The 27,895-nt window shown below is 26.1% G+C and overlaps 1 protein-coding gene across 1 annotated transcript; it reads right to left on the bottom strand.

Annotated features, from left to right (window-relative positions):
- Positions 1 to 137: 137 nt before the first annotated feature.
- On the bottom strand, positions 138 to 27,872 carry LOC107445568 (uncharacterized). Its single transcript, XM_071182479.2, has 5 exons — positions 27,742 to 27,872; positions 18,787 to 18,960; positions 13,713 to 13,988; positions 7,831 to 8,122; positions 138 to 4,431 (listed from the first exon to the last, which is right to left on the bottom strand). The coding sequence occupies exons 1-5, from the start codon at positions 27,758 to 27,760 to the stop codon at positions 4,425 to 4,427; spliced, it is 768 nt and encodes a 255-aa protein (XP_071038580.2). The 5' UTR covers positions 27,761 to 27,872; the 3' UTR covers positions 138 to 4,424.
- Positions 27,873 to 27,895: the final 23 nt, after the last annotated feature.

Genomic DNA, 27,895 nt, shown 5'->3' with positions numbered 1-27,895 from the left:
ATATAGTACAAAAATATACACAATATTTTTATATACGTCTATTAAATAATTGACAAATGGAAAATGAATTAAATAAATTTGAGATATGAATTAAAATAACAAATAACTAATAGAAGAGAAAGGAACAAGAAGTAGAAGAGATTTTAATAATTTTTATTAAAATGCTATTAACACACACATATAATTGTCAGAAGATGATCGTCTAATACTTCGTGTTTAATGAATAAATTTCAACATTAGGTAACGCAATGATGAGTTACAATGTTTTTACAAAATGTGATATAAATGATGCTAAACAATGAATTTACTTTTTAATTGCTTAAGTATAAGTTTTCTTTGATTATTTGTGCAAATAACAAGTTAATGCATAGAGAAAAAGCAGACTAAATGCAAATAATTTAAACAACAACAGTTTGGAAATACAAAAAATAGCATTTATAAACAAATCAATTAAAAAAAAATACAATAATTATGATGTTACCATTCTTAAAATAATAAAATGATAACAGTATAAGTTCAGCCTAATTGCCCTTATAAAATAAACATGGAGCACTATCTACAAATGGCATGCAATAGCTTTAACCTTTTTGCTTTAACTACTGGAATTAAATTCAAATTAAGGCGGCACATGATTTTTTTTCTGCCAAATAAACTGATTTTCCTCTATGTTATTATTTAATGCAGAAACAGTGTTAGCAGGATATATTGTTCCATTAATTTATATAAATCCATCCATGTAACTAAACAATTAAAGGGTTATAGCTTCAAACAAGCAAATGATATTGATAAAGGACTTATAATAAGGAATCAACTAATTATTCTTTTCTTAATCAAAATTCACTCTGTTCTATATAAAGTGAAACCTCCAAGAAAGACCATCTCTATTTACGACCACTTTTGTGAGGCACAGAATTTTTCCACACACTTTACGTTCAAGAAAAACTTTAGGAGTGACCATCAACACATCTCCTAAAGATTGAGCAAAAGTCTACGGATAGTCTATAACTCCACGGAACCAAATACGGATAAGGTACAAAATAAATAAGTAGATTAAAATATATTTAAATATTTGTGTCAGGCTCTTATTTAGACAGTTTTTTGTTGTTGTTGTTGGACGATCTCTGAAAGAGACTACAACCTCATGTTGCAGTCACAGTGTACTAGAGACGATGCTATCAATGATTTATTTTTAGAGTTGTAAGTTAATTAGAAAAAAACTAAACAACTCAAATAAACAAACTTCTTCAACTTTTAAAGATAACTAATTTTTGATATAAAATTAAATGCAAACTGAAGCAAAAACATAATTGCTTATTTATTTAAAATAACTTTATCATTCATAATTAGAACATTTGTTTTTAAATATAATTATATCAGTGAGGATAGTTTTTATTGATAATAAATTTTATTCATTAATCCGGTTTTCAGATGCCGACACAAGTGGAATTTCCGTATCAAGAAAATGACACTGACTAAAATTAAAATTCTTCGTAAAAAATCATGCACCTTCCATAACATTTTGAACCCCTAAGAATGAACAAACTCCATTAACGACCGTTTTACAGTGGAATAGAGAGTGGTTGCTCCAGTGAGGTTTCACTGTATAACAATCTTTTAAGTGAATTTTCAAAACTGCTACCACAACAATTGAATATAGCAACAGCAATGAAGTTATTAAAAAACTAAGAAATTAGATTAAAATGCAATTATTCACAAAAAAAGAGCTAAAAAGCAACTCAAAGGAACCCCAAGAAAAGATATTAAATAAGGAAACAAAATGACATTCACACAATTATTAAGTAAAATAAACAGATAAGGAAACTACTTAAAATTCACAATTTTTAGAAAGGTATTTTAAAACATCTTCATAAAAAGATTCTTAATATGTATATTGAAAGTGTTTAGATAACTAATTGTTTAAATAATAGTACTGCAGAACAAAAATAGTAGTAAATAAAATGTCAAGTATGATAATTACTATTTTTTTTAATATAAATTAAATGCATACAGAAAAAAAAATTTAATTATTTAAAAAAAAACTATTGCAAACATACCAATTTGTTATTATTACACTCAATATATATTATATTGTAACTTATGAAGAACTATCAATATATCATAATGAATGAAAAAAAGAATCAATATTATAATAATTTTATATTTTGATATTAACAAGACATGGGAACTGTTTATATTTCTGAGACAAAAAATAAAAAGTAATAAAAACCAAACTGAAATTTTTTTATCCCTAAACATGATTAAACATTAATTAAATAAAAAATTGCCTTTCGTCAAAAAAAAAATAAAATAAAATTCTACTAGTCAATTATTAACAGTAATTCTAATTGAAAAGCCTGAGGCAAAACAATAAGGCATATTTTCAAATGATTCAGGCTTTTTTTTTTTTTTTGGCAAAAAACACCACAATTTGATAGTATACTTGTGTTGCCCTTAAGTAGAAATTCTGAAAACTTAAAATTACCTACATACAAACAATAGCAGCAAAGATGCAATTATATGATGTAAAAATATCAACTTTGGAGAGGTTTAGCTCTCCAATACAGTGACAGCTGGTTTATGCACTAGTTAATCACACTTCATAATTTACTGCAAGTGAGATAAGTACTGCCTGTGAGTTTGCGAGTCAGAAATGTCCAGGGAAAGTTTTACAATTATTTTCTAAAAAACAGCAAGTTCTCAGGTGACAGAAAGAATTCTTTTTTCCACATACTCTTTAATGACTAAATATTTTTTATCAATGTTTAAATTCTAAGTTCTCTATTAAACAGCAAAGTTTTTCTTTTACTAGAATTAAGAATCAACGAGGTCATCTTTATTCGTGTACTTTAATTTGTAATCAACTTTAATTAGTGTACATGAACTTATTAATACAAATTATATTAAAATTTATTAAACAATAACACCAATTTCAATTGTACTTTCTGATTGAAAATTAAACTTAATAAATTTACTTTTCAATGAATTCTATAGTATATCAGCTGTTTATTCGAATCAAAATCTCAGGTATTGATGTGTAACAAATGCAATATCCAGATATTGTATATTGCATAAAGCCTTTCAATCAATCTAAATAATTGCTTATTAACTTTTTTTAAAAAATTTTCTCATTAAATATTCATATAATTGATAAGTGTTAATTTAAGCAGTTTCCTAGTGCACAGTGTGTAAAAAATAAATGAACCAAACTGAATAACTTTTGATTAAAGAATAGGATTTTCACATTCTTGGACTCAATCTTAATGGTTTAAGAGTAAACTCAAATTTGCAAATTAATTTATCCAAAAAAAAAATTATTAAAAAAATTTTTTTTCCCAAAGATAATTCCAAGCAATAAATAACTTTCAGCAAATATTTTTGTTATTTTATTTACTAATAGTCAAAAAAATGTGAAATTCTGAGGTAAAAATTTTTTACGTCATTTTAAAGAATGTGGCAAAATACAAAATTTGAGCAAAATCAGTTGAATAGTTCCTGAGAAAATGAAATTTAAATATACGACTTTTTACAAATTCTATTCTCAGGATCAATTCCGATTCTGCTCCAACTTTGTATCTTGCCATGTAAAATTACATTCATTAAAATAACACAAAAAATTTTATACCTTGCAATTTAAAAAAATTTTCAACTATTACTAAACGAAATAAATATATATATTTACTAAAAGCTATTTTTGCCTTTGGATAAATGAAATTTATAAATGAGTGAAAAAAATTTTCAATTCACTTAAAAAGTTCTTGAAATGTGGGGAAAAAAAATGAAATATCAAGGGTAGATGATAATCACTATTATAATCTTAACTTTAAAACACTCTCCTGACCAAACTATTGGAACCATACGTCCCGGATCAAAACTACTGCATTTTGGGGGTCAAAAATACTAATCTGTCGGAAAAAAAATATGTTTATCCACAGAAAATATGTTTTTGTATCTTATTTCGTAACTTAAAATACTGTCTGCATTCATTAATTAGCATATTTCACTCCCGCAATAAGCATAGTCCACAAACTATTAAGATTGAGTTCTAGAACGTCAATATCTGATCATTAAATCAAAATGGTCCGTTTCTGTTTTTTTTAGTGCTTTACACACATACATGTTTAAAATGAAGTAAGAAAAAAAAATATTTGATTATAAGTGAAATATCAAAGACATACAACACTACTATCTAATATGCAAAACAAGGAAACAGATATCATCTACAATGGCTTAGAAGGTGCATTTTTACACTATATCTTCGTGTAAACCTCTTACCACACATATTGCATGAAAAGGGTTTTTCCCCCGTATGACTTCTCATATGAGTCTTTAAAGTGCCTTTTTGTGTAAATCTTCTATGGCAATATTGACAACTAAAGGGTCGTTGAACTTCATCAGGGACAGTAAATTGCTCCACGATTTTTATATTAATTCCTGCAAAAGAACAATAAGAAATTATAAAATGCTAATTTTAAAATTCTAAGTCTATCATGATTGTAGTTTTTTTTAAATCCCATTACAATTTTATAAAGGTATAACTATAAAGAAAACTTTCAGTAAAATGCAGTTTATAAAGACATTTTCTTGAAAATGTGCAGATAATATTGCTAAGTACTGATTTATCAGCAAATATTTAGTGTTTTTTTAAAAAAGGAAAAGTTAGACCTAATAATAAAAACATTCTTGAATTTTCACAAAACAATCTGTATGAAATATATATATATATATCTTGGAATAATACAAAACAGCAAGTGAGAAAAAACACCTAATTTTTAAAAATCTTGATTTTATAAAATTACTTTGATGTGAGGGACTTACAAATGTTCAATGGTTCATTAAAAAAAAAAAAAAAAACTACACATATTGAATTTTTTTTCAAAACTAATGTATCTTATATAGACACCACAATTACCCTTATTTATTTCACTCCTCACAATGAGACAATAGAAAACAGCTCTTGGCTCCTTTTTCTATTGTCGCTTTTTGTCTTTAATACAAATAAGAATTTTAAGAGTGATTTTTAAATGTACTCGTAACGTTGTTAAGAATAATTATATTAAATTGTGAAGAGGAATTTAAGAACAACAAATTTGAATTAAAGAAAAACAAAATTCATTAATACATAGTTCAAAGTTATTTTTGAGTAAAAATTTAACACCTGGTCAAACTAAAATATTTAGATTAGAAATAAAAGAGCTAATAGAAAATACTAGAAATGAAAAAGAATGATTAAAAAAAAAAAAAAATTGCTTCAAGATAGAGCAAATTTTTTTTTTCCATTAAAGAAAAAATTATCTGCTTTGTATAAGTGAGTTTTACAGCTGTGTGCAAAAAAATAAATAAATAAATTGAATCAGTCTACCTTCTTGAATAAATTATTGAGGTCACACATCCCAAATACAGCTAGCCTATTTTTAACGAACATAAATAGAAATCTGCCGGAAAAAGATATGTTTATTCGATACTAAAAAAGGTGTTTCTATGTCACCTTTCATAACTTAATTCATAATAACTAATTAATTTTAACTAATAAATACTGATAACTAATTAATTAGCATGTCAGAGAATGGCTCTAAAAACCATAAAACTATCTTAATTGAAACTTAAAATGAAAATCTGATCATTAGGTTGAAAGTATTTCAGGAAGTAGCATTTTTTTTATTTTACACACTCCACATCAGTATTTTAACAGATAATCTCATTTCAGCTGGGGAAAGAAATTTTAACAGCTTTCAGCACAGCTAAACAGTTTTTTCACCATATGTAGTTCAATGAAGCAATAGCAGAAACTTCCGATTCTTTATTTTAAAATGGAAATCTTTGCAAAATTTTTAGCGGGACTTATAACAGTTCAAAAATGACATGTGTACCTTAGCAATCAACAACATACCAATTTCAGGGAATATATAATTAAAAATAATTGAAAAATATATAAACTACTGTTTAGAAAACTGGTTTAAAATAAATTTTAAAATCTGTGAAAAGTGTGATAAAAAAAACAGCAACTCATTTTAATTATTTAAATGAGTATTTTGGGAAATGAAATAAAAAATCAGCAAAAGGAAAGTCTTTTTATACCAGAAAACAATTTTAATAACTTCCTCTCTATAAAATATAATTTATTTAAATGTTCAACATTAAAGCATTGTGATAGGTTAATGAATTTTTCATTTAATAATCTGCATAAAATTATTTTGAAATATTTAGAAATGTAATATAAGGTTCATATCCATCATTAAAGACTGTGAAAGTTGCAAGAGATTTTTTTTCTAATATTTGAACATTCTTCAATTGTACAAAAAATATTCATAATGAATTAATTTAGGAAAAAGAAGAGTAAAAGTATCAATTTGAAATGTATTTAGTAATAAAATAAAAAGCATGCAACAATCACTTAAAAAAATAAGTCAGAATATAAAAAACATATGTCTGACAATAACAAAATAGGAAGAAACTTGTAGATAGATTGACACAAGTGATATATTAAAAAAAAAAAAAAAAGGAAAATTAAAGGAAAGAAACAGTTTAATGAATAGTTATTAAAGTGTACTGATTAGTACAACTAAGAGGTAGCTATGATAACAGACAAAATTTATAAATAAAACCCAAGTTGTATAGTAGCAACTTTAAAATTTGAGGTGAACTGTAAAAAACAATTTCTTTAAAAAAAAATCGAGGAATGGGTTGGAATTTAAAATAGGTAAAAAGCATAGTCATTCAATGTGCAAGGAGAAAGTGTGAAACTAGTTTTTGAGTTCCAAATTAGAACTTAAGAATAGTTCACATTAGATAATTTAGAAACAGTTTTAATGGAATTATTTATAGCTAAAATAATAAATAAAATGATTCTATTTAAATAATTGATCATAATAAAAAAAATATTACATAGAAACTATTATTTTCTAATTTCTATTAATGGAAGAAAAAAAACTTATTATTTACCGTATAATTTTGAAATGTTTAATAATTTCTAATACAAAATTACCTTAATATACCCTATTACAAGAAAAACAGCTAATTTTATTGTATGTATAGATGTTTTTACGGAAAATCTGAACTATTTAAGCAATTTTTGATTATAAAATAACGTTGAACTGAATTACAATCAAAAATTTTTGAATGATAAATTACTTATACAATAATTTAATTTTTGAAGTAATTGATTGCCTAAAATTTTAAAACTTATTCATAAAACCTGAATTTTTTTTTTAAAAAAAATTATAATTTGTGCAGAAAAAATATACACATTACGTTTTAATGCAATAAAAAAAAATTAAAGCTAACAGGAAAAATGAAATAAAAGGTATCAAATTATACATAAAATTTTTACAAAACCAATTGCCAATAAAAAAAAATATATAGGAAGTATACTTTGTTTTATGTCAGTCAAATAATGTGCAAAATAAATAATGATATAAAAATTTTTAAATTACATAGTTGTACAAAAAGAAAATATTTAAAATCTAACGTTTAACGTTTTAATGCAATAAAAAAAAATTAAAGCTAACAGGAATAATGAAATAAAAGGTATCAAATTATACATAAAATTTTTACAAAACCAATTGCCAATAAAAAAAAATATATAGGGTGTATACTTTGTTTTATGTCAGTCAAATAATGTGCAAAATAAATAATGATATAAAAATTTTTAAATTACATAGTTGTACAAAAAGAAAATATTTAAAATCTACCTTAAATATATTTTAAAAAAATTTAAAAATTATATATGATTGTGAAATTAATTTTTTTTCTTCACAAAAAAAATATTTTAAGAAATTATTTTATTACATAAAAATTAACATTCACTTATGCTATTTCATAGAAGGTTATTACATGGGGGATATTTTCTTGTGAATCATTGAATGAATCTTCATGTTCGACTTATGAGAAAATTTCTTTCCACATTCAGGACACTCGAAAGGTCGCTCTCCAGTATGAATTCGCATGTGAACGGTCAAGTTTCCCCTTTGACTGAATCCTTTTTGACATATTGTGCATATATATTGGCCATCCCTACGATGCTCGCACATGTGTGCTCGAAATTCCGCAACAGATGCTGCAGTGAAGGAGCAGTGTAAACACAAATGAAGTTGATCACTTACAGTTGTTGTAATTATTTCAATTCCTGAAAAAGCATTAAAGAAAACAATAAAATAAACTATTATAAGCAAAGCATATGCAATAATAATTACACAAAAATGTTTTTGATAACATCAAAAAGCACTTTCTTTTACAAATAGTTTTTTTTGTTAGTTTGAAATTATTTTTTAGATTTCTATAAGTGGGTGAAGAATTAATTCATTATTTAAAAAAATATGAGTAAAAAAATAAAAATGCTCTCTTTTAATAATAATATCAGTTAAGAAAAACATAATTTAAAAAAAATGACAATGATTTCTAGTTTTTTTCTTTTTTTTTTTTACAATTTTTAATAAATTCTAGTACAGATATTCAAAACCATTACATTTAGAATTTAATATGTTCTAAAGCTCTTTTAAAATAAAAAGAAGAAATACTTAATCCTAAAAAATATTAGAACGTTAAACAAAAAGGGTAAAGACATTTTTATACATATATTTTTTTTAATGGTAGATAAAACTTAAAACAGTGTTTTAAAACTATATGTAGCATTAAAACTTTTGAATAAATACAGAAATTATTTTGAATTTGTACAATGCTGTCAAAGAATTTAACACATAATGAGAATCTAATTCTAATTTCGTCTCTCTTTTTTTTTTTTTTTTGTCATTATAAAATTAAAGTTAGTAACCATATCAAGTGTCAAGCTAGAATGAAATTTGAAAAAAATATATATATTTATTCAAAATACTTTGGAGAATTTCCAGCACACAAAATAAAAAAGGGAGGGGGGAAAAAAGGATCAAAACAAGAAAAAAATGGAAATTTTAAACTCCTCAAAAAATCTTATGAAAAAAAAATTTCGTTTCTATATCCAAGAAATATCATTTGTAAAATATTTTGGAGAAATTCCTAAAGAGATAATGACACAAAATACACAGAAAAAAAAAATTCTAACTGAAACTTTATATTATTATTAATATTTTTAACATTTCTTTCATATTGTATAAAGAAAGCGTAAAGGGAGCAAGTAGTTTAAAATAAATATATTTAATTAATTTGTGTCATGATAATAATTTTGCATATGCAATCCATAAACATGCATCTTGAAGTGTAGTCTCCTTTCCCTGGGTTAAGAGGCACAATAAATCAATTTATGAACACCTAACAAAAATATTTAATAATTAGTTTTCAAAACACAAAAAGCCATAGACATAATTATAAAAATAAGTCACTTTAATGTCACAGATACATATAAAAAAATATCAACTTTAAATGGGATTCAAAAAAATAGCTTTTACTCCCATAAACTTAATGATACAATTTGATTACAAGCAGTTCCAATGTAACAGGCAACACAGTTTCAAGTAAAAAATAGATAATAAATATGAAACAAGTTTAAAATAACACAATGTATAACTTTAAACTACTAAACAATATATAAATTACAGGCAATCACAAAAAGTTCTGTTCAGGAACTAAACATCCAACATTACCCTCAGTTGTAAGAAATATAATAATAATGACCTAAACATAGAGCTCACATTGGCTAAATAATGAATATAAAATATCGGGTGAATCGGACAATTCTATTTAGGGTCAATATTGGTTGTAAAGTGGCTGTAAAATATCAGGTGAATCGGACAATTCTAAAAAGGTCCAATATCAGAAAAATAATGGTCCTTTGAACCCTTATTAAGCCAAGATTCATGAATAGTATTCCAATGAGGACCCAAGTTATTTTGCTGCTAAGGTTCATTTAGAATATTTGAATGTACTGTAAATTAAAATAACTAATTATGCATGAAAACAAATAAATAACGAGTTTAATGGATAAAATTTAAGTTCACTCATTTTGTGAGAGAATCATAAAAAAGAATTGAAAGCTTTTTTTTTTTTTTAAATTTACAGGGAATGCATCATAACTAAAATGTCTTAAGCTTTGCAAGCTAATAAAAATGCTCTTTTTACATAATATATTTTCCTAAATTTAAGTTGTTTCTAACACATGGCCGGAAAATTAATGCATATTTTTTTTTCTCATAACAGTAGATTGACATATTAGCAAAAGGAAAAAATACAGGACCAAAATTTTACTAAAATTAGTAATTGTGGTAACAGAAACTATAAAATTTTTATTAGCAATTTCAAAATGTATTATTTTAAACAGGAAAAATATCTAGCTCTAGCATAAATTATAATATCTGTGTCATTGTAATCAAAGTAATGAAAAGAAAACCTATTAAATTGAAGACATCATATTATATAAAACTCAGTTCTTCAAAAATTTAAATCATCATTATAGTACTTATTTTAATTTTACTGACTTAATTTCATAAAAATTGAAAGCACTTGCCAAATACAAATATGTTAATTGCAGTCAGTTTAATACATTACCTACTTAATAAGCATAAAAATTGGTACACAACAGCAAATTACTATAATAAAACAACTATTAAAAAGTTCTTATTACATACAGCACAAAATTTATTAAAGTAGTACAGAATTCAAAACTTAATTTCCCTATTATATTTCAGCGAAGATGAAACCTTAAACTAAAACCATATTTTTTATAATCCTGAAACCTTTAAACCAAAAAAAAAAGGGAAAAAAAGGGGAGCGAATAGCATTTAACAGAGATAAAATAAAAGGTGTGTCAAGCAAAAGAGTCACTTAAATATTCTTTTTATCTACAGCAAAAAAAAAAAAAAAAAAAACAATAAAGAAGTCTGAAGCAAGCTTCTTTTGAAAGACTTAGTCAGCTGCGGAGCAAGTTGCTGACAAATCATGTCAAGCAAGTGCTCTTTCACAATAGTCTTTTTCTTTGTGATCAGTGTAACAGGGTGAGTAGCCAGATTGTTCAACAAAATATAAGCACCTTTTAAGAGCTCAAAAATATTTTTAATCACTTTTTTAAAAAAAAATTATAATCATAATGTGCAGTAATAAAAATAATTTTTTTCTATTGTTTAAAGTTCTTACTTTATAAACATAAAATCAATAAAATTCATAAACATTTTCATAAACTTTGCATAATCATGATAAAATAAGTAGTTTCTGATAAATATTGCAGAGAAAATTGCGAAAATCATGATCAGGGGTCTGTTTAGAAGAAATTTGGGTCCGTTAACGGACCCTTCACAAAATATCTTTTCATAAAAACGGACCCTTCACAAAATATTTTAACTTAAAAACGGACCCTTCACAAAATATTTTAACTTAAAAACGGACCCTTCACAAAATGATTTTTCTCTTAATCGGACCCGTCACAAATTTGTTTATCTTCATTATTATTTTGTTAATCGAATAAACCCTTCCCAGGGCAGAAAACAAGAAAGATGGATGTAAACACATTAAGTTTTGTCTTCGGCAGACGATTCTTCGATTATTCGTCCGAAATTAATATTCTGCTTTCAGCAGTATAGGCTAAATACCAAATATTTGTATGTTGCATCTCTAATTTAAAAGCAGCAATTGTTGTTTATTTTTTAAAATTTAATTTTTTTAATTATAATTTTACAGTGTTGAGCATAATCTTGTATGTCTTTACAATTTAAAAACTCCTTGAAAAAAATTTTTTTTTGCAATAACGGACCCTATTTGCACAAATTCATAAAAGCGGACCCTGGTTGAAAGAATGTGAGTAATTTTTTCACAATTTCACGAAAAACGGACCTTTCACAAAATGTCTGGACAGACCCCTGATGATTTATTTTATTTATTTATCATTATTTTTTTGTAATTTAGAACGACAACTGATACAGTAAAGAAAAAATCTCTTTTTAAAAGATAGAAAATTAAACACATTTTACAAACTCTGAATAAAAAAAAGCACTTTTAAGGGGCTTTAAAAAAAAAGAAATCAGAAATAAGCACTTTTTAAAAACGCTATGCACCCTGGGTAAAGTCATTAATAAATGCAGAGGCTTCTTATGCATACCAAATCGCAGAAAAGCAGTCTTCTTTTATTAAAAATTTGAAGAATAGGAGAAGGGAATTAATTAAAACCCAAGCTCAAGATACACTAGTGACACAGTATAATCCAAAAATCAACAATTAAATCCCAAACCCTGACTTATCAATAGGCCCTGCGCCTCGAGCATGTGTTAAATTTCATAGATAAACTGTTGAGATAATTTCTTGACTGTATTAAAATTACAGTACAAACCTTTTTATCAGCTTTAAGAAGGATTTAACGCACTAGATAAATGTGAAAAGAACTTCGTCTTTTTAATACAAAATCAGATCTTTATGTTTAAGGAAGTCAACTAGGTAGCCTCGTAAATATTAGGAAGAATTCATATATATATATATAACATAATTATCTAATATAATTATCATAATTATCTATATAACATAATTATCTATCTTAGAAACAAAAAATGAACCTCTAAAAATATAGAAACGGATTATCTAATTGCTTACTGTGTCTTTTTTTCCCCTTCTTGATCAGATAATGGTTGCATTTGGATTTATACAAGATTTACAAAAAACTATCATAAATATATGACTTCTTAAATAAAGCATTTATTTAATTGGAGGAATAAAAATAAAAAACAAGTAATTACAAAATTGTACTTATTACTAGTAATTTAAAAATAATAAACTCCTTTCCATTGAGGACACAATTAAAATATCAGTTTGCTACTTAAAGGAAAATTAAAGCTCGTTTTTATTACTATATACATATTCCTTAAGACTTTGTTTCAAAACAAAACTCAGTGGCACCAAAGCCCATGGAAATCCAAGGCAAACTGTGCCCATCCCAATAATCTTGACCTTGGGCTCTGCAGTCCATGAGAAGCTGTTTCGATTGGGTGGTTAGCTGAACACGGAACCCCCAGTGTTTAGTGACTAAGCATGTGTTGTATTCATTTTATCGATCTATTGAGGGAATGAAAGGCTGAGTACGTTCTAAGGATAGAGCCCCAGAATACTTTGCTTCTAACAGATATAAAAATGTTTGTTTAAATTGCTCAAGAAACAATTTATTTTCAATATTACAACTTTTTTTAAAATTTATTATTTTTACACTTACAACTATACAGCATAATTTTCAAACCATTAGCATTTGAATAAAAAAAAAATCTAATAAAATGGTGAAATTAAATAAAATAAAAACTACTATTTTTTCTATTTTAAACTACTTTTTAATAGCATAATTCATAACAATATGGCATTTTCAATTTTAGTTACACACATATAGATATTGCACTACGTATTTTGAAGAATAATCAAGCTTTAAAAACCACTCAGTATAAAAATATATTAGCTATTTAAGCGTCAACAACAATGAACTTCTTTCATCAAAACTTTTTTTTTTAAAAATTCTGAACAATACAATAAAAACTTAATATGACAAAAGGGAAAACTAATATTTTTCTCATGATGAATAAAAATAAGGCAACTGAGAGATCAGGATATTTAGCAGAATAAAAATATAAAAATTTTATAAAAAAAAATTGTGTAGTAGGAAAATAAACCTTACCGTAAACTAATAATTTAATTTAGCTATATAACACTTAAAAATATACAATTTAAAGACAAAATACTTCATCAGCCAAAGCACATTAATTAGTTGCCATCGTCCTGATTTTAAATTAAAAATCAGGAATTTTAAATACGAAATCACCTACTATGTGTCATAAAATGAACTTTCATACTGTATTTCCTAGTAAATTTTTTCCCACACAAACCACAAGAAAATGGTCTTTCCCCCGTATGCATCCTTAAATGAGTTTTCAGATTTCCTTTCAAAGCAAAGCTTTTATGACAAACTTGACAGCTGAAAGGCCGGACTTCATCATGAACACGCATGTGTCTTCTGAGAGACGCCAAAGTTGGACGAGGATAAGAACAAATTGAGCAGATGTAAGCTGATTTTTCTTCATTTAGACCAAAGTAATCCAAACCTTTTAAAAAGATTTTCTCATTAGCAAGCATGCAATACAAAACATACACAATGGTATCAATGAATCTAATACAGAATAACAATCAAAGAAACTAACACAATATATATTTTTTAAGCATTGTACGAGTGAAAATATTAAAATTTGTGCATTTTTTACACAAATTCTTTATTTCCAAATACCTATTTGTTATTTCTTTTTCCTATGTATTAAAAATGGTTTAGAAAATTTTAATCAAAATTTCATATTCAATAAAAAATTTTCTTCTAATGGCAATTGAAAAACACTTATTTTATATAACATCTAGTGACACCTACTAATCTTCAGAATGAAAATCTTGAGAAGAATTTTTGTACTAATTAAAGTGAATAATACACAGTGGAGAATAAGAAACAATAGTGAACTTGACCATTTAATAAGACAAAAAAACATAATACAATCAATTAAATCCAGATGTTTTGCAAGGCAGGGGCACATTAAAAGATTAAGTGATTATAGAAATCTAAGAATACTTTTAAATTGGAAGCCTTTGAACTTGAGACTAAGAGGAAGACATAAAAAGAGATAGTTGGACGATACCATCAAAGATCTAACCACCTTGAAGGGAAAGATGAAAGCCGAAAATAGGAAAGTCTGGAGAAAAAAAATCAACAGGCCAAACTTCACAGCGGATTCTAGTGCTGTATAAATAGGTAACATCTAGTGGCAAGAAAAAAACTTTACAGGCAACAACCCCAAAGAGGACAGATTACTCAATATTTTGTCTCAGCGACTAGATACTTTTATTGGAAAGAATATATACTCCTTTTCAATGCTTATTCATTTTAACAAATAAATATCATGAATTAATTCAAAATATATTTCTTTTTAAAGTTAAATAAATTTGAAAGACTTTTATCTATTTGATGATAGAGTAAAGCATAAAACTTCACAATCCTCAGTATTTATTCATATCTTTTACCCTGTTTTTAACAATTGTATGCTTTATATTGTGTTATTTTCTTAGACATCCATAAACAAATATTTGAATAATTTCACCAAATCAAATTAAACTACATTTTTTAACAGCTATTAAAATACAATAGCTCTAAAATACACTCTTTCATTTAGTTTTATCCTTTCATTTCATAGGGAAGATTAAATGTTTAACATTTAATCTAATAATATTAAAGTTATTATCGAGTTAAATATTTTACATTTTAGTTACATCGAAGATAAAAAAAAAAGTAAATCTGGCTGAATTACCAACATGTTTTTCTTAGAAATATCCAAATGAACACTTCATAACACCTGATAAAGCTTCATGAAAAACATCAGGCATGATAAGTGCTAATAGGTAAGATTTTACATTTATAAAATGTGAAATATAACCAACAATTTTGCACAAAAAGGTAGAGAAAATGTTAAAATTTTTGCACACAATAAATTAATTTCACTTTTGCATTTTAATTTAATAAATACTAACTAACATATTTTTTAGAATATTCCAATATCTATGAAATGAAGGATAAAACAATAAATGAAAAAATATATATATTGCAGATTAATATTTTTATAATAATATTACTAATATAAACTAAAAATGGTAACATATATGCATAATAATAAATACTTCACTCATTATATTTTTAATAATTTAAAATAATGTTAAAGATGTTGATAAATAATAAAACAGATAAAGCAAAAATAAATTATAAGTATACAAACCAAAAAGTTTTGTATCAAAAAGTTAAAAAATTGTCACATCCTAATTATGAAATCAACCAAATTGATAACAGGTATTATACCAAATAACTTATCTTCTGTGAAATTAGTTTCTTTTTTTTTTTCATTTTTAAACAATTACTTATGTAAATAAAAAATTAAATAGAAAAGGAAAAAATATAAATTAAAAAAAAATTGAGTAAAACTAAAGTATTTGACCATATTTTTATTAAGATATCATAATACAGAATTTTTCTGAAAAATTTAATTGTTTTCCTAATTTAATCTCCTAAACTGTTAAAGTATTTCTATGTTATTGGTTATTGCATAAAATGGTAAAATTATATAAAATGATTGAAATTTAATATAACTTTTATTTACTTAGCATAATTGAACTAGATACAAGCATATGCATACAAGTATCATCAGACTTGCATCAGATAATAATTAAAACATTTCATTTACTTCACACTATATTTCATCAAAAATGAATGAAGTTATAAAAAATAGCAGTAGTTTAAATGATTATAACTCTAAATTCTTCCTTAAATTAAAACATATTAGAATTAATACAATAACAGCAGTTCATTTCAGTAAAATGTTTCACAAATAAATAAATTTCTATGTAATTTATATAATTGAATATTAGAACTGAATTGTTGTTGATAACTATATTTTTTCATTCTAGAAATCACTACAAGTTTAATAATCCTTACATAGATGTAACATGAGTTGAATAGTTGTGGTGTAAATGGATTTATAAGCAATTTTTTGCACTTTCAAAACTTGTTAGTCGAAAGAAACAACTTTAGTTAAACAATCTGGAATCATAATCATCAAATTATTATCAATTTAACAACTCTGACAACCAATACTTTGGACAAATCTTACAATTTTATTGAAAGTGCTTGATAAAAAGCGGATTTAGCACAAATTATTGAAAATTGTTGGTTCTGTAAATAATTTAAAGCACAGAATCAAATGAATCTGAATGTAAAAAAAATTCAACAAGTGATTTTGGGCTGCTTTTAAAGTAAATAAGGTGAATAATAGCAGCACTATAAATACTAACATGTTAGCCATTTATGTAATAACTGCCGCTAAATAAAAATATGTAACTTGCTTATCAAATATAATTTTACATAGCTACCAATTTTTTTACTAAATCTCTTTTATATTATTTTTTTAACTGAAACTAAAAGAAACATTAACTATCTATGGTAATATAGAAAATAAAGGTCAGGCTAGTAAAACTAATAATAAAAAAACCCTAATTACTTTAATATTAAATTTATGATGAAATAAATTTATATAATTTTTTAAGTTCTAGCTCTTTGTATATTTAACACTATGAAAACATTCAACTTTTACTTTTTCCTGCCTATGTATTTTTTAAGTTATGTATTTTTTAAGGAAGAGCTGAACACTGCCTTGTAATTTATGTTCTTTACTACATGATGTACATAAATAAAAACTAAAATTATTCATATTTTTGCAAAACCAAGTTTTACTTAAAGAAATTAAAAGTCAAACTTCTGCAACTTAAAAATATCTTTTAAATCATAGTATCATTATACAACTTGTAGTAGGTAGTGACTGTTTTTCGTCACTTTAGCTGTAATAATATATTATAGCATTTTGCTGCAGTATTAGACATCTGATATTACCATAAGTAATCAAATTATTTAGCTCTTCCTTGTGACAGTTACATTAATATAGTTATACAACTCTTGAGGCATTCACTCAAAATGAAAAATAAAGTTAAGTCAAAATCACCATAAAAGGTAAATCAGACTAAAATATATTTCAAAAGATAAAACAAAATCCTTAAAACTTCATACTTTAATAACTTTAACAATAATTTTAACATTTCTTATTAGGTATTTCTAAATAATAATATTAAATTTTTATGATATAAAAACAGCATGAAGTTTTTTAAAACAAAAAACTTAATGATTATAACACTAAATAATCCATGTTATAGCCTTAATTCAATTTCAGTACATTACAGTAGAGACATTGTAGTCTAAGGAGGTATGCTTTGGGAGAAGAGTCTTTACCTAATTGATAATGAAAATTAAAATATTTGATAATATGCTTTTATAAAACTGTTAAGCCATGAAAATACACAATGCAATGTAATAAAATTAAAATGGTCAAACGTGTGATTTGTAATAAAGGGGAATATTCAATAAAATAAACATTTGGAAAAAAATTCAGTTGTTCAAGATTTGCAAAAGTAAAAATTACAAAGTATTCATTATTACGCTAGATAACGCATTTTATTACTTTTTCTGGTATACATAAAATAATGAAGGATCAGTATATATTTAAAGTGGCTTTAAATGATTGGTAATTCAAATTAAGTTTATAAAAAAAAATTCTCAAAGAAAACCTATTTAAAACTTTAAGTAATTTTAAACTAAGATTGTGATGGATCATTTTAACTCTGATTACTGCAATATTACTGAAACAAAAAAAACTATAACACTGAAACAAATTACAGATACTATTTAAAAACACATCAACTTTTTAACATCATTAAAATTTAGACAATATCAGGAGAATTTAGACACTATCTTATTCAATAAAATTAAAATAAGAAAAGACATTGCCCTTCTACTGTTAATGTAATGGAAACTTAGATTTAAATTCTTAAATTTTACACATATTGTAAATGTAAAATAATAAAATTAAATAATTTGTAATTCAAACAGTTCTTTATGATATTTAAATTTATAAAAATTGGACAGCATTTAAATGATAAAAAGATAATTTGTACAAATATGCAGACATCAGTTCTTAAGCTTATTTGGAAATTAAAATCTCAAATGTAGCAAATTTCTTAAGGAAAAAATATGAACATAGAGATTGCCTACTACTTTAACATTAGGACAAAAAAATCTTAAATCAACTTGATAAACTATTTATTTTAACAAAGCCTTTCACAATATAACATATAGAATAATTAAAACATTTCAGTTAATTTCTAGTTTATCAACAGTGAGTCATCAGTTTTATCATCAATCAAAAATTTTATCATTATGAGTTAAAACATGTATTTTCATATTAGACAAATGAGAGAATTTTTTCCCACATAATGGACAAGCAAATGGTTTTTCGCCTGTATGAACCCTTATATGAGTCTTTAAATTATCCTTTCTACTAAAATCTTTTCCACATAGTTGACAAGCAAATTTTTTCCTCAAATGAAACTGAAGATTTGACTGAACAGGAGAACAATCTGAACTGGGAGGATTAATTATGTAACCTGTATAAAAAAAATAGAAAAAAGTTGTATCAAAATTTTGTTACATAATAAGGGTAAACAATAAAAAATTGAAATATATTTTGCAAAAAATTTTAATTTTGTTAACAATTAAATCCATCTAAGACGTACAAATTCCTCCAAAATTAACTGGACTCTTAGACAAATTTTTAGTGCTTTGCAACGAAATTTAAAGCATTGAAAAATAAACAAAACTATAGTCTATATTAAAGTGTATATTAAAATAATATTTTTAAAAAATAACATTATATATTTTAAGTTAAGTCGCAAGAAATCAATACAGAAAATAAAATTTACTAACAGAAATTTTACAAGTTCCAAGCAAAATTGCCTGTATTTTAAAAAACTGGGGTAATTAAGGAATGGTGCAAATCGAAAGCAAATAATCAAATACCACAGTAACAATGTATCTAGGCGACAGCAAAATCACATTTTAGTAGTATTAAATCAGCAGAATTACATTTTAGTACATCAAGTAGAGATAATAGAGCTTTTTTCAGCAATCTCTAATCGTAAATTTTTATTTTTAATTGTTGGAACTTATATTTAAATTTCTAGGGAAAACTATGACTTCAAGAAATTTTATAACCAAACATTTTTAGAAATTTTAATTTGTATTCAATTTCCTATGAAACTCAACCTGTTTCAATGATCTAAAATTGAGTTTATAAAGCAGCTTTGCTTTAGTTACAAAAATTTTTTAAGGCATAACATATCAAGAAAGTAAAAAATTTATTATTTACAATATTCCTAAGCACTTTAAGATTATTAAAGAGGATATTTTTCATTATTTTTATAGGGATAATTTTTATATGTATATATTTTTATAATTTTTTAGAGCAATAACATAAGGGATATATAAAATCGTAGTAGAGCAGAAGAAAAAGATTTTCCTGAATATAATGCATAGGGAGAGTTAGAAGTAAAGCAGAGAGACTTCAGGATTTTGAAAATTTTTATCTAATCACTTTACTTAATCAACCAATTCTTTAGTTTCTCAAATTTTTTGAAATTGTTTCAACTGTCAACAACATTAACTGTCTAAAATTTTTCAGTGGAAATGGCACTAAGTTAAAATTGTAAAAATATACATAGTTTGAAGTTTGCGGAAAGGCACTTTACACACCTCGTACTTTTCAATACTTCAATTTCTCATTTTATATTATTATATGAGCTTCAATTTTTTTTAAAAAATACCAAAATTTATAATTATTGTAACACAACAGGATTATTTGATAAAAATACTTTTAAACAAGTGATTTAAAAAAAAACTGCATTTTATAATGAAATAATTATCATTTCTATAAAGATTGTTTGGTTTACTGGCAATTTTACTTATAATAAGGTTAACACCCCAGGGAAGACACTAGGCTTTCAAAATCCCGGGTCCCTGGGACCCATGACTTTTAAAAAACTGGGTCCTTTTGAAAAAAAATGGGTCCTTTACATAAATTTTTAAACAAATATAATCTTTCTGAAAAATACTTAATAGATTATTAGTACATGAATTATAACAATTATAATGCTGTAATATGCTAATATTGAAATATAATAGAAAAATAAAATAAAACAAAATCTAAATTTATGTAAAATATTTTTATTAGTGTGCTTCCCTCTCTACTTATTTACACTGCTTCCCCCTCTACGTATTTTACAAGACTGAAATATCTTATGTGCTCTTATAATTACATCTTGGGAATTTGACATATCTGGCCCTTCAAGTGTAATCATCATTAATGTTTTCAGTTTTCCTTCAGATATCCTATTTCGAGCACATGTCTTTATTCTTTTCATGGCTGAAAAGCCTCTCTCAGCATCAGCTGATGAAATTGGCAATACTGAGGCTATCTTTGCTAATTTAGAAAATTCTGGAAATTCATCACTATACTGTTTGATGAAGATTCTAAGAAAGTCTTTCATACTCATAGATTTAAAGTTTAATACGATCTGTTTAAAATACTGAAAGTTATTTTTAAGTTTATCACCAGAAATCAATTCTCCAAATGTTCTAATCAATAAATCAATATCTTCTGACCCATAATTCAGTAATTCCTCTGAATTCGTTGGATAATTAAACGGGTTTAACATCGAATCTAGTGATTTTAATACATCTAATGACTCCGCTGGGAAACGAAACTTTAAATTACCTACAACTTCAGATATAAAATTAGACTTAAAATGTTCATTTAAAGTTTGCTTTCCAAGTTTTATATTCTGATAAACAACATCATCTTCATCATTAGTACAATTTTCAATATAATTATTTTCATGCTCCCCCTTATTACCTTTAAGATTCTCTAAAACACTTATACAACTGGATACCATTACATTCACCTTAGAGAAAATCACATTTTGATGCTGAAATAATACATTTAATTTTTTTACTGGCTCTAAAACGTCCAGTATGATCGCAAGTAAAAATGGGAAATTGGCATTCTTTATTTTTGACAACAAACCTTTTGCTTTTACAGAGTTTAAATCGTTCTTTTTTTCGGCGATATGCTCAAGTGCTTCTACAATGGACCCAAAGCACTGTATTACAGCGCTCACCGCTTCATACAAGCTCAGCCATCGAACATTTTTGGGTTCTTTCAATTTTATTTCCGATATTTCATTTATTTGAAAAATTTGACGTAGCACAGATTCTCTGACAGGACTATCATCGAAAAAATGGTAAAGTTGCTGCAAAGTATTCTCCAGGTCTTTAGTCTGTTTAATATTTTTCGCTGCTTGTGACAAGGCCAAAGAAACCCTGTGAGCAGAACAGTGAATTTGCAGCAAATGCGTTGCACCAGCAGTCTTTAATCGCACACCAACACCTCCTTTACAGCCAGTCATTACTGCTGCACCATCAGTGCCAAGACCAACAATTTTATTTAAATCAATGTTTAATTTTTCCATTGTAGATTTTAAAGAATTGACAATTGTATCAGCCTTTCCATCATTTATGTTTAATATGTCCACAAACGCGGTTTTACCATACCCATCTTCATCTATGTAAGTTAAATACACAATAAGTTTTTTAAAATTTGAAACGTCACACGACTCATCACAAATAATTCCGAAAAAAGATGATGGTTTAAATTTCTGTATCAAAAGTTCCTCAATAGCTTGGGCGGATGCTGATGTCATATCAGAGATAGACTGTTTAGATTGGTAAGTACTAGTCTGAAAATTCACCCCATTCATTTTCTGAAATAAAAAAAATATATATGAATATTTAAAAAAAAGGGGGGTTTTAAAATTATTTTATCCAAACATGTGTCGTAATAAATATAAAGCAAACAAAATAATAAAAAAATTTTTTAAGTGTAAGTGAAAAAAAAATTCTATTAATAAAAAAATTACAATTCTAAAATTGAATTATATATTTTGCAGTGTACAAAAAAATAATTAACTTTAAATTTCTTATTCATTGTAGTCAATTTATTAAAATTTAATCTAATTCATAAGTAGTTGCAAACCAATTATTGACTTTTTTTTAAAAAAACAACTTTTTTTTAATCACAAAAATAAAATGACATAATTCATTTCTTAGAGGAATAAAACTATTATAAGTTTTTTTAATCAATTATTTTATTTAAACAATCATTAAATGATGTAATCTACACAGAATCTATAAGCACTACAACGAAGATAAAAACGGTAAAACCATCAACCTATCAATAAATCCCACGAAACTAAAATTCAAACTTTTTATAGAGAAATCTTAGCTAGAATAATCATACGCATTACAGACAAGAAAAGATGGCGAGATTCCATTCTTATTTAAGTATTATAAATGATCGGCCCCTTTAATGAATCCCACAAAAATAAAATTCAAAGTTTTTATAGAGAAATTTTAGCGAGAATGAAAATACAAATCACGTGTAAGGCAAAATGGCGCAATTCCTTTATTTAATTATTGTAAAAACGAATCCCACAAAATTAAAACTCAAAGTTTTATATAGAAATCGTAGCTATAAAATAAATACGCATTACAGCGGGGACAAAATGGCGCAATTCCATTATTTAATTATTCTAAACGATTTGCCCTTTTTAAAAAATCCCACAAAAAAATAATCCAAAGTTTTATAGCGAAATCGTAGGGAGAAAACAAATACGCATTACAGCAAAGACAAAATGGCACAATTCGATTCTTATTTATTGTAAACGACCGGCCCAATCAATAAACCGAACAAAAAAAAAACTCAAAAATTAATAAAAATACGCATTACAGAGAAGACAAAATAGTGAAACTATGTTCTTTTATAATTAATTATTTTTGAAAACTATCTTTCTGTTTTTTTTTATAAGGAAACCCTAAAAGAGAAAAAGTGGCGCTTATTTGAATAATTGAAAGCTGAATTCCGTATCACGGCCTGTGGTGCGGAAATACAAAAATAATTAATATTTATAGCATTAAATAAAATATATCCTATTACACTTTTCTAATTTATACTTAAAATGACCATTTAAGTTAATATTTAAAAAAGAAATTTGACACGTGGTCACGACTCAAACCGTATAATACGGCCCTTGCGTAACTGTTATTTAATTACTTGTATAAACATAACAATTTTTGTAAATTATAATTCTTTAATAATTAAAATATAAACTTACCTGCAATTCAATTAATGCGGGGAACTTAGCTTCTGCTATTTCTTCCTTAGCCATCCAATAGACCGTTCGCATTTGTGAACAATCTTGAACACAATTAGCAATTTGTTTTTCAGATGACACTTTAAAAGACCGTTGCTGTTCTAATATATTAAGAGCACGTAAATGATGAGCAGAAGAGTCTTTTCCCGATGTGTCAATATGCCGGACTAGTGCGCTACGTTGAAAATTCTCACAGCCAGTGGTGAATGCATTTTTTATTCGTGCCTTGCGGCACATATCACAAAACATTTTACCATTTTCGTAGACTAACCAATTAAATTCAGTTTTCCACCTAATATTAAAGTTACGTACTTTAGGCATCGTTTAATTATTGCACATGTATTAATTATAAAACAAAATTAAAAGTTTGGATGCGTAGGTCAGGTCATTAAAAATGTTTGACTCTAACTGAACTAAAAGTAACATATAGCTTAATATAACGGTGCGTAAGTACCTCCTTCGAAAATAAAGGCTGGGGCCACTAAAAATGTGATTGCATGACGTAGGTATTATATAACCAATCAACCCTAATCTTCTACGTGTGTACTATGATATTTTGAAAATAAACCCCTTCAACCTCTTTCTTTCTACTTGCTCATTCGAGGTCACTTAAATCCGGTACGGTCATTTCCCCCCCCATTCAATAACACCTGCGTCCCTCAGTTCCGATGACGTCACTGTTTTCAGCAGAGAAAAGAAGTTTGGGGGGAAAGTCATGACTGGTTTCCCACCTGTGTGTCTAACATGTGTTGGTCTAACTTGGTCATGTGTTGGTCAGGGTTTTTTTTTTTTTTTTATACCGAGGATGCATACCGATTTATTTTTTGCGTCCCAATTTTTCGATTTTATTAAAATGTTTCGATATCAAAGATTAAAAAGTCGGGAAATTTATAAACTTTCTTCAAAAATTTACGCGTCCCGCGGGACGCGTAGCGATCATCTTTTTGCGTCCGATTTCAATTTTTTGCGTATTTTACGCGCTATAGCGCATAAATGTCTTCCCTGGGGTGACACCCTGAGAGAGTATTACTAATGAATACATAATAAATTATGGCTATCATAGTTATCTTTCGACCTTAAAAAATCATAAGGGTCACTGTCGTTTTGGATGCTCAACTACATTTTGTTTTGCCGCGCAAAAAATAGGAGACTTAAAAATGTGAAGGTGTGATTATGAAAGTGCATAGAAAAATTTATATGGAGTACAATGGAATAAATAATTTAACATTTGTTAAATAGTTCGAGAATTATTAACTGTTAAACTTGCAGAAAAAATACTCAATAGGCTGCTCTACTGGTCGCTAAAAGAGAAAGGCAACCATAGAGTTAAAATTTGGCATGTTGAAAGGGCCATGTTTGCTCATAAATTTAACAAAATGTTTTTTTTTCTTTCTTAAATTCCAAATTTTTGAAAATTTATTACAATTTTAAGCCTTATTTCGTTCATTCGTCTTTTATTTTGATACTCTTTCTTTTTGCTTCGAATAATGGTTGTTGTCAAAAAGTTTAATCTGTCTCGAGATTATCCTTTTATTAGCACACTTGACTTAATGTTAAAAATGACAACAACAAAAATAGATAAATAAAATAAAAGAAATAACAGAAAATGATCAGATGTAGTTAGATATAAATCATAATATTTATATTGAAATTTTATAAAAATATAAATATTTTAAGACAGATGAAAACTGTTTGCAATTTGAACTGTTATACAATATGAGGTTATAGTTATATGGATTGTTAACAAGAAAAATTACTTTGTATTGAGCACCACATTTTATATTCCGAAGTTGAAATTTTTTTTCAAATGAAGTTGATTATTTTTTATATTTAAGTAATTATTAATTTGGTTACAGCTAACATATTAACAAAACGTTCTTAAATAAAATTATAATAATTACATCTCTTATAAGCAAATTGATCTTTTTCTTTTAAAGTATCGAACTTTAACAGAGTAGCCAAATCTTTCAACAAAAAATAAGCACCTTTTCAGTACTTTCTAAGCACTCAAAAAATATTTTTAAGCATTATATACATTAACAAAATGCAAAATAATTTTCAAAGACTTTAGATGATTATGAGAAAATAACTAGTTTCTGACAAAGAACTTTTCTTGATTATTTTAGCCGTTATAAAATAAACGAGAGATTTTTCGGTTCGATATCAGAGGGTGGAAATTGAAGTCTGAAATTGAGAATATCTTGCTAAATGTAGCAGAGTTGCACATGAGAAGTCAATAGTCTCACCGAACTCAGCTCAGTAGATGCACATACGCACTTGAAAATATTTTATCAAACATGTAAAATGATTGGCGCTTTCATACGCTATGGACTGACAGTACACCAAAATGAATTGTGAAAATGTGGAATAGAACAATGTGAAAAGCACGCTATTGCATGTGGCGAAAATCGACATGGTAACGAAAAAAAATCTCAATTTTGAAAAGGGAAAAACTAAGCACTTTTTAAAAACACCCAATAAATAAAGCACCTTTAAGGGCTTTCAAATAATGAAAATAAGCACCTTTAAGCACTTTTTTTAAATGCTACCCACCATGTTTAAGGAAAAAACAAACACAGATCAATGAAAGGCCATCATGGCATTTGACAAACGGAGTGAACAAGCAGACCCTCTTTAGTACAGATAAAAATACATATGGATTAAATGTTATAAATTCTTTCCACACACTTCAAATTAATACTTAAATAAAAATAAATTTTTAAAAATATCTAGTTAAATTAAAATAATTGTTTAATTACATTAAGTTTGCACCTGAACTGTTCATTAAATTGATATTACTTTTGAAGGGAACAACACACCACCACTTGGTGTGTTAGTTTTGTATTGCAATCACCTAGGGCTTATTTTCCTTGGCATAATTTCTCCCCCTTTTTTTAACGTTAAGTTCACCTTCAACTTCTAAAAATAATGTTTTACAAAATATTTTAAAAGCCAATCTAATTGAGAAAAATCAAAAATTTCATATGTATTTTTGTTGTTTATAGAAATGAAATGGAAAAGATATTTTAAATTATAAAGGGATGCCCCTATCAGCCTTAGGAGAGCCATAGTTGGTACTTCTGATAAGAAAAAGGATATGCCGTGTTGTTTTTGATTAATTTTCACAAGGCCTAAAATTTACACCAATATTTTCATTTTCAAAAGCTGTATTTATCTATTGTGCAATCATTTTTTCATTGATCTTTAACCTTTTTTTCCAGTATTTAGAATAACTTCAAGTAGAAAATAAATACTTTCAAAAAGCAGAGAGGTAAATTGATGTTAAAACAAATAAATAGCTCAAATAACTGATATAAAATTCAAAAGCTATTAACTTATTTATTTCAGTTCTAAGTTTAAATTAAATTTTTCAACCTGCTTTAATTTTTCAACCAGAAGTTAAAATTTAAACTTCTCCAATACAGTTAGATAAATTTACAAAATTTCTAGTATGTTAGAAGTTTACCTAACAAGATATGAAACCTGGAATTTGATTCCCACAAGAGAACTTAAGAGTTTATCTCACACAAATTTTGATTCTTATTACACACATATACATTTAGCAATAATGTCCAGGTTTCCATTAGGTATATTTTTAACACTTTGACTTATTGTCAGTTGAGTACAGCAATATAAAATAGCAGAAACAGTCGCATTAATTATTTTTTGTTAATTAAACGATCTTGTTCATTTTACCTTAAAAGCGAAAATAAAAGTTATCATTGCGGCCGAAGAGAAGTATCAAAACTTCCTGGCATGGGCTATAGAATGGATCAAAAGATAACGTTAATGGCCTGAATTGGAAATAAAGGAAGATTTTCCACAATACGCAATTTTTCGAAGCTTATAAATTGTTATTAATGCTTTCAAATTATATAAATAAGGAGAAAGAAGTTTTTCATGTCATCAATTAAATGGGAAAATAATCAATAATACTAATGAAAACTAAACAGTTGAATGCGAAAAGTCGTTAGAGTATAATTATGTAAAAGTATTGCATAAAGTTGCGTCAAGCATATACAAATAGAAGAAATAATATTTATAAAAAATTAAATTTTTTAATTTTATAGGAAAAAGATGTAAAAAAAACAGCAACAAAAATAAATGGTTAAGATTCAGTACAGCACACTTGTAACACCATTATGCCTAAACAAAAATATTATTAAAGCAACTGTAAAGAAATGATTATCTTATAAACAAATAGTAAATATATAACACCGTAACAATATTAATGAACACAAAACTCAATTTTTCTATTTTAAATCTCATAATATAA

The sequence above is a fragment of the Parasteatoda tepidariorum genome, chromosome 4 (genome assembly GCF_982258835.1).
Source record: "Parasteatoda tepidariorum strain Cologne lab strain chromosome 4, Ptep-v5.0, whole genome shotgun sequence".
Lineage (NCBI taxonomy): Eukaryota > Metazoa > Arthropoda > Arachnida > Araneae > Theridiidae > Parasteatoda > Parasteatoda tepidariorum.
The sequence above is the reverse complement of the archived record's forward strand: the minus strand, read 5'-3'. Positions and strand labels throughout refer to the sequence as shown.

What these genes read in the sequence shown, in the direction of transcription:
- LOC107445568 (XM_071182479.2), bottom strand. An exon ending in ACCATTTGCTTGTCCATTAT is followed by an intron (nt 13,989 to 18,786) that starts GTGGGAAAAAAT and finishes TCTTTTTAAAAG; the next exon opens with GTTTGGATTACTTTGGTCTA. An exon ending in AGTTCATTTTATGACACATA is followed by an intron (nt 8,123 to 13,712) that starts GTAGGTGATTTC and finishes ATGCTTTTTCAG; the next exon opens with GAATTGAAATAATTACAACA.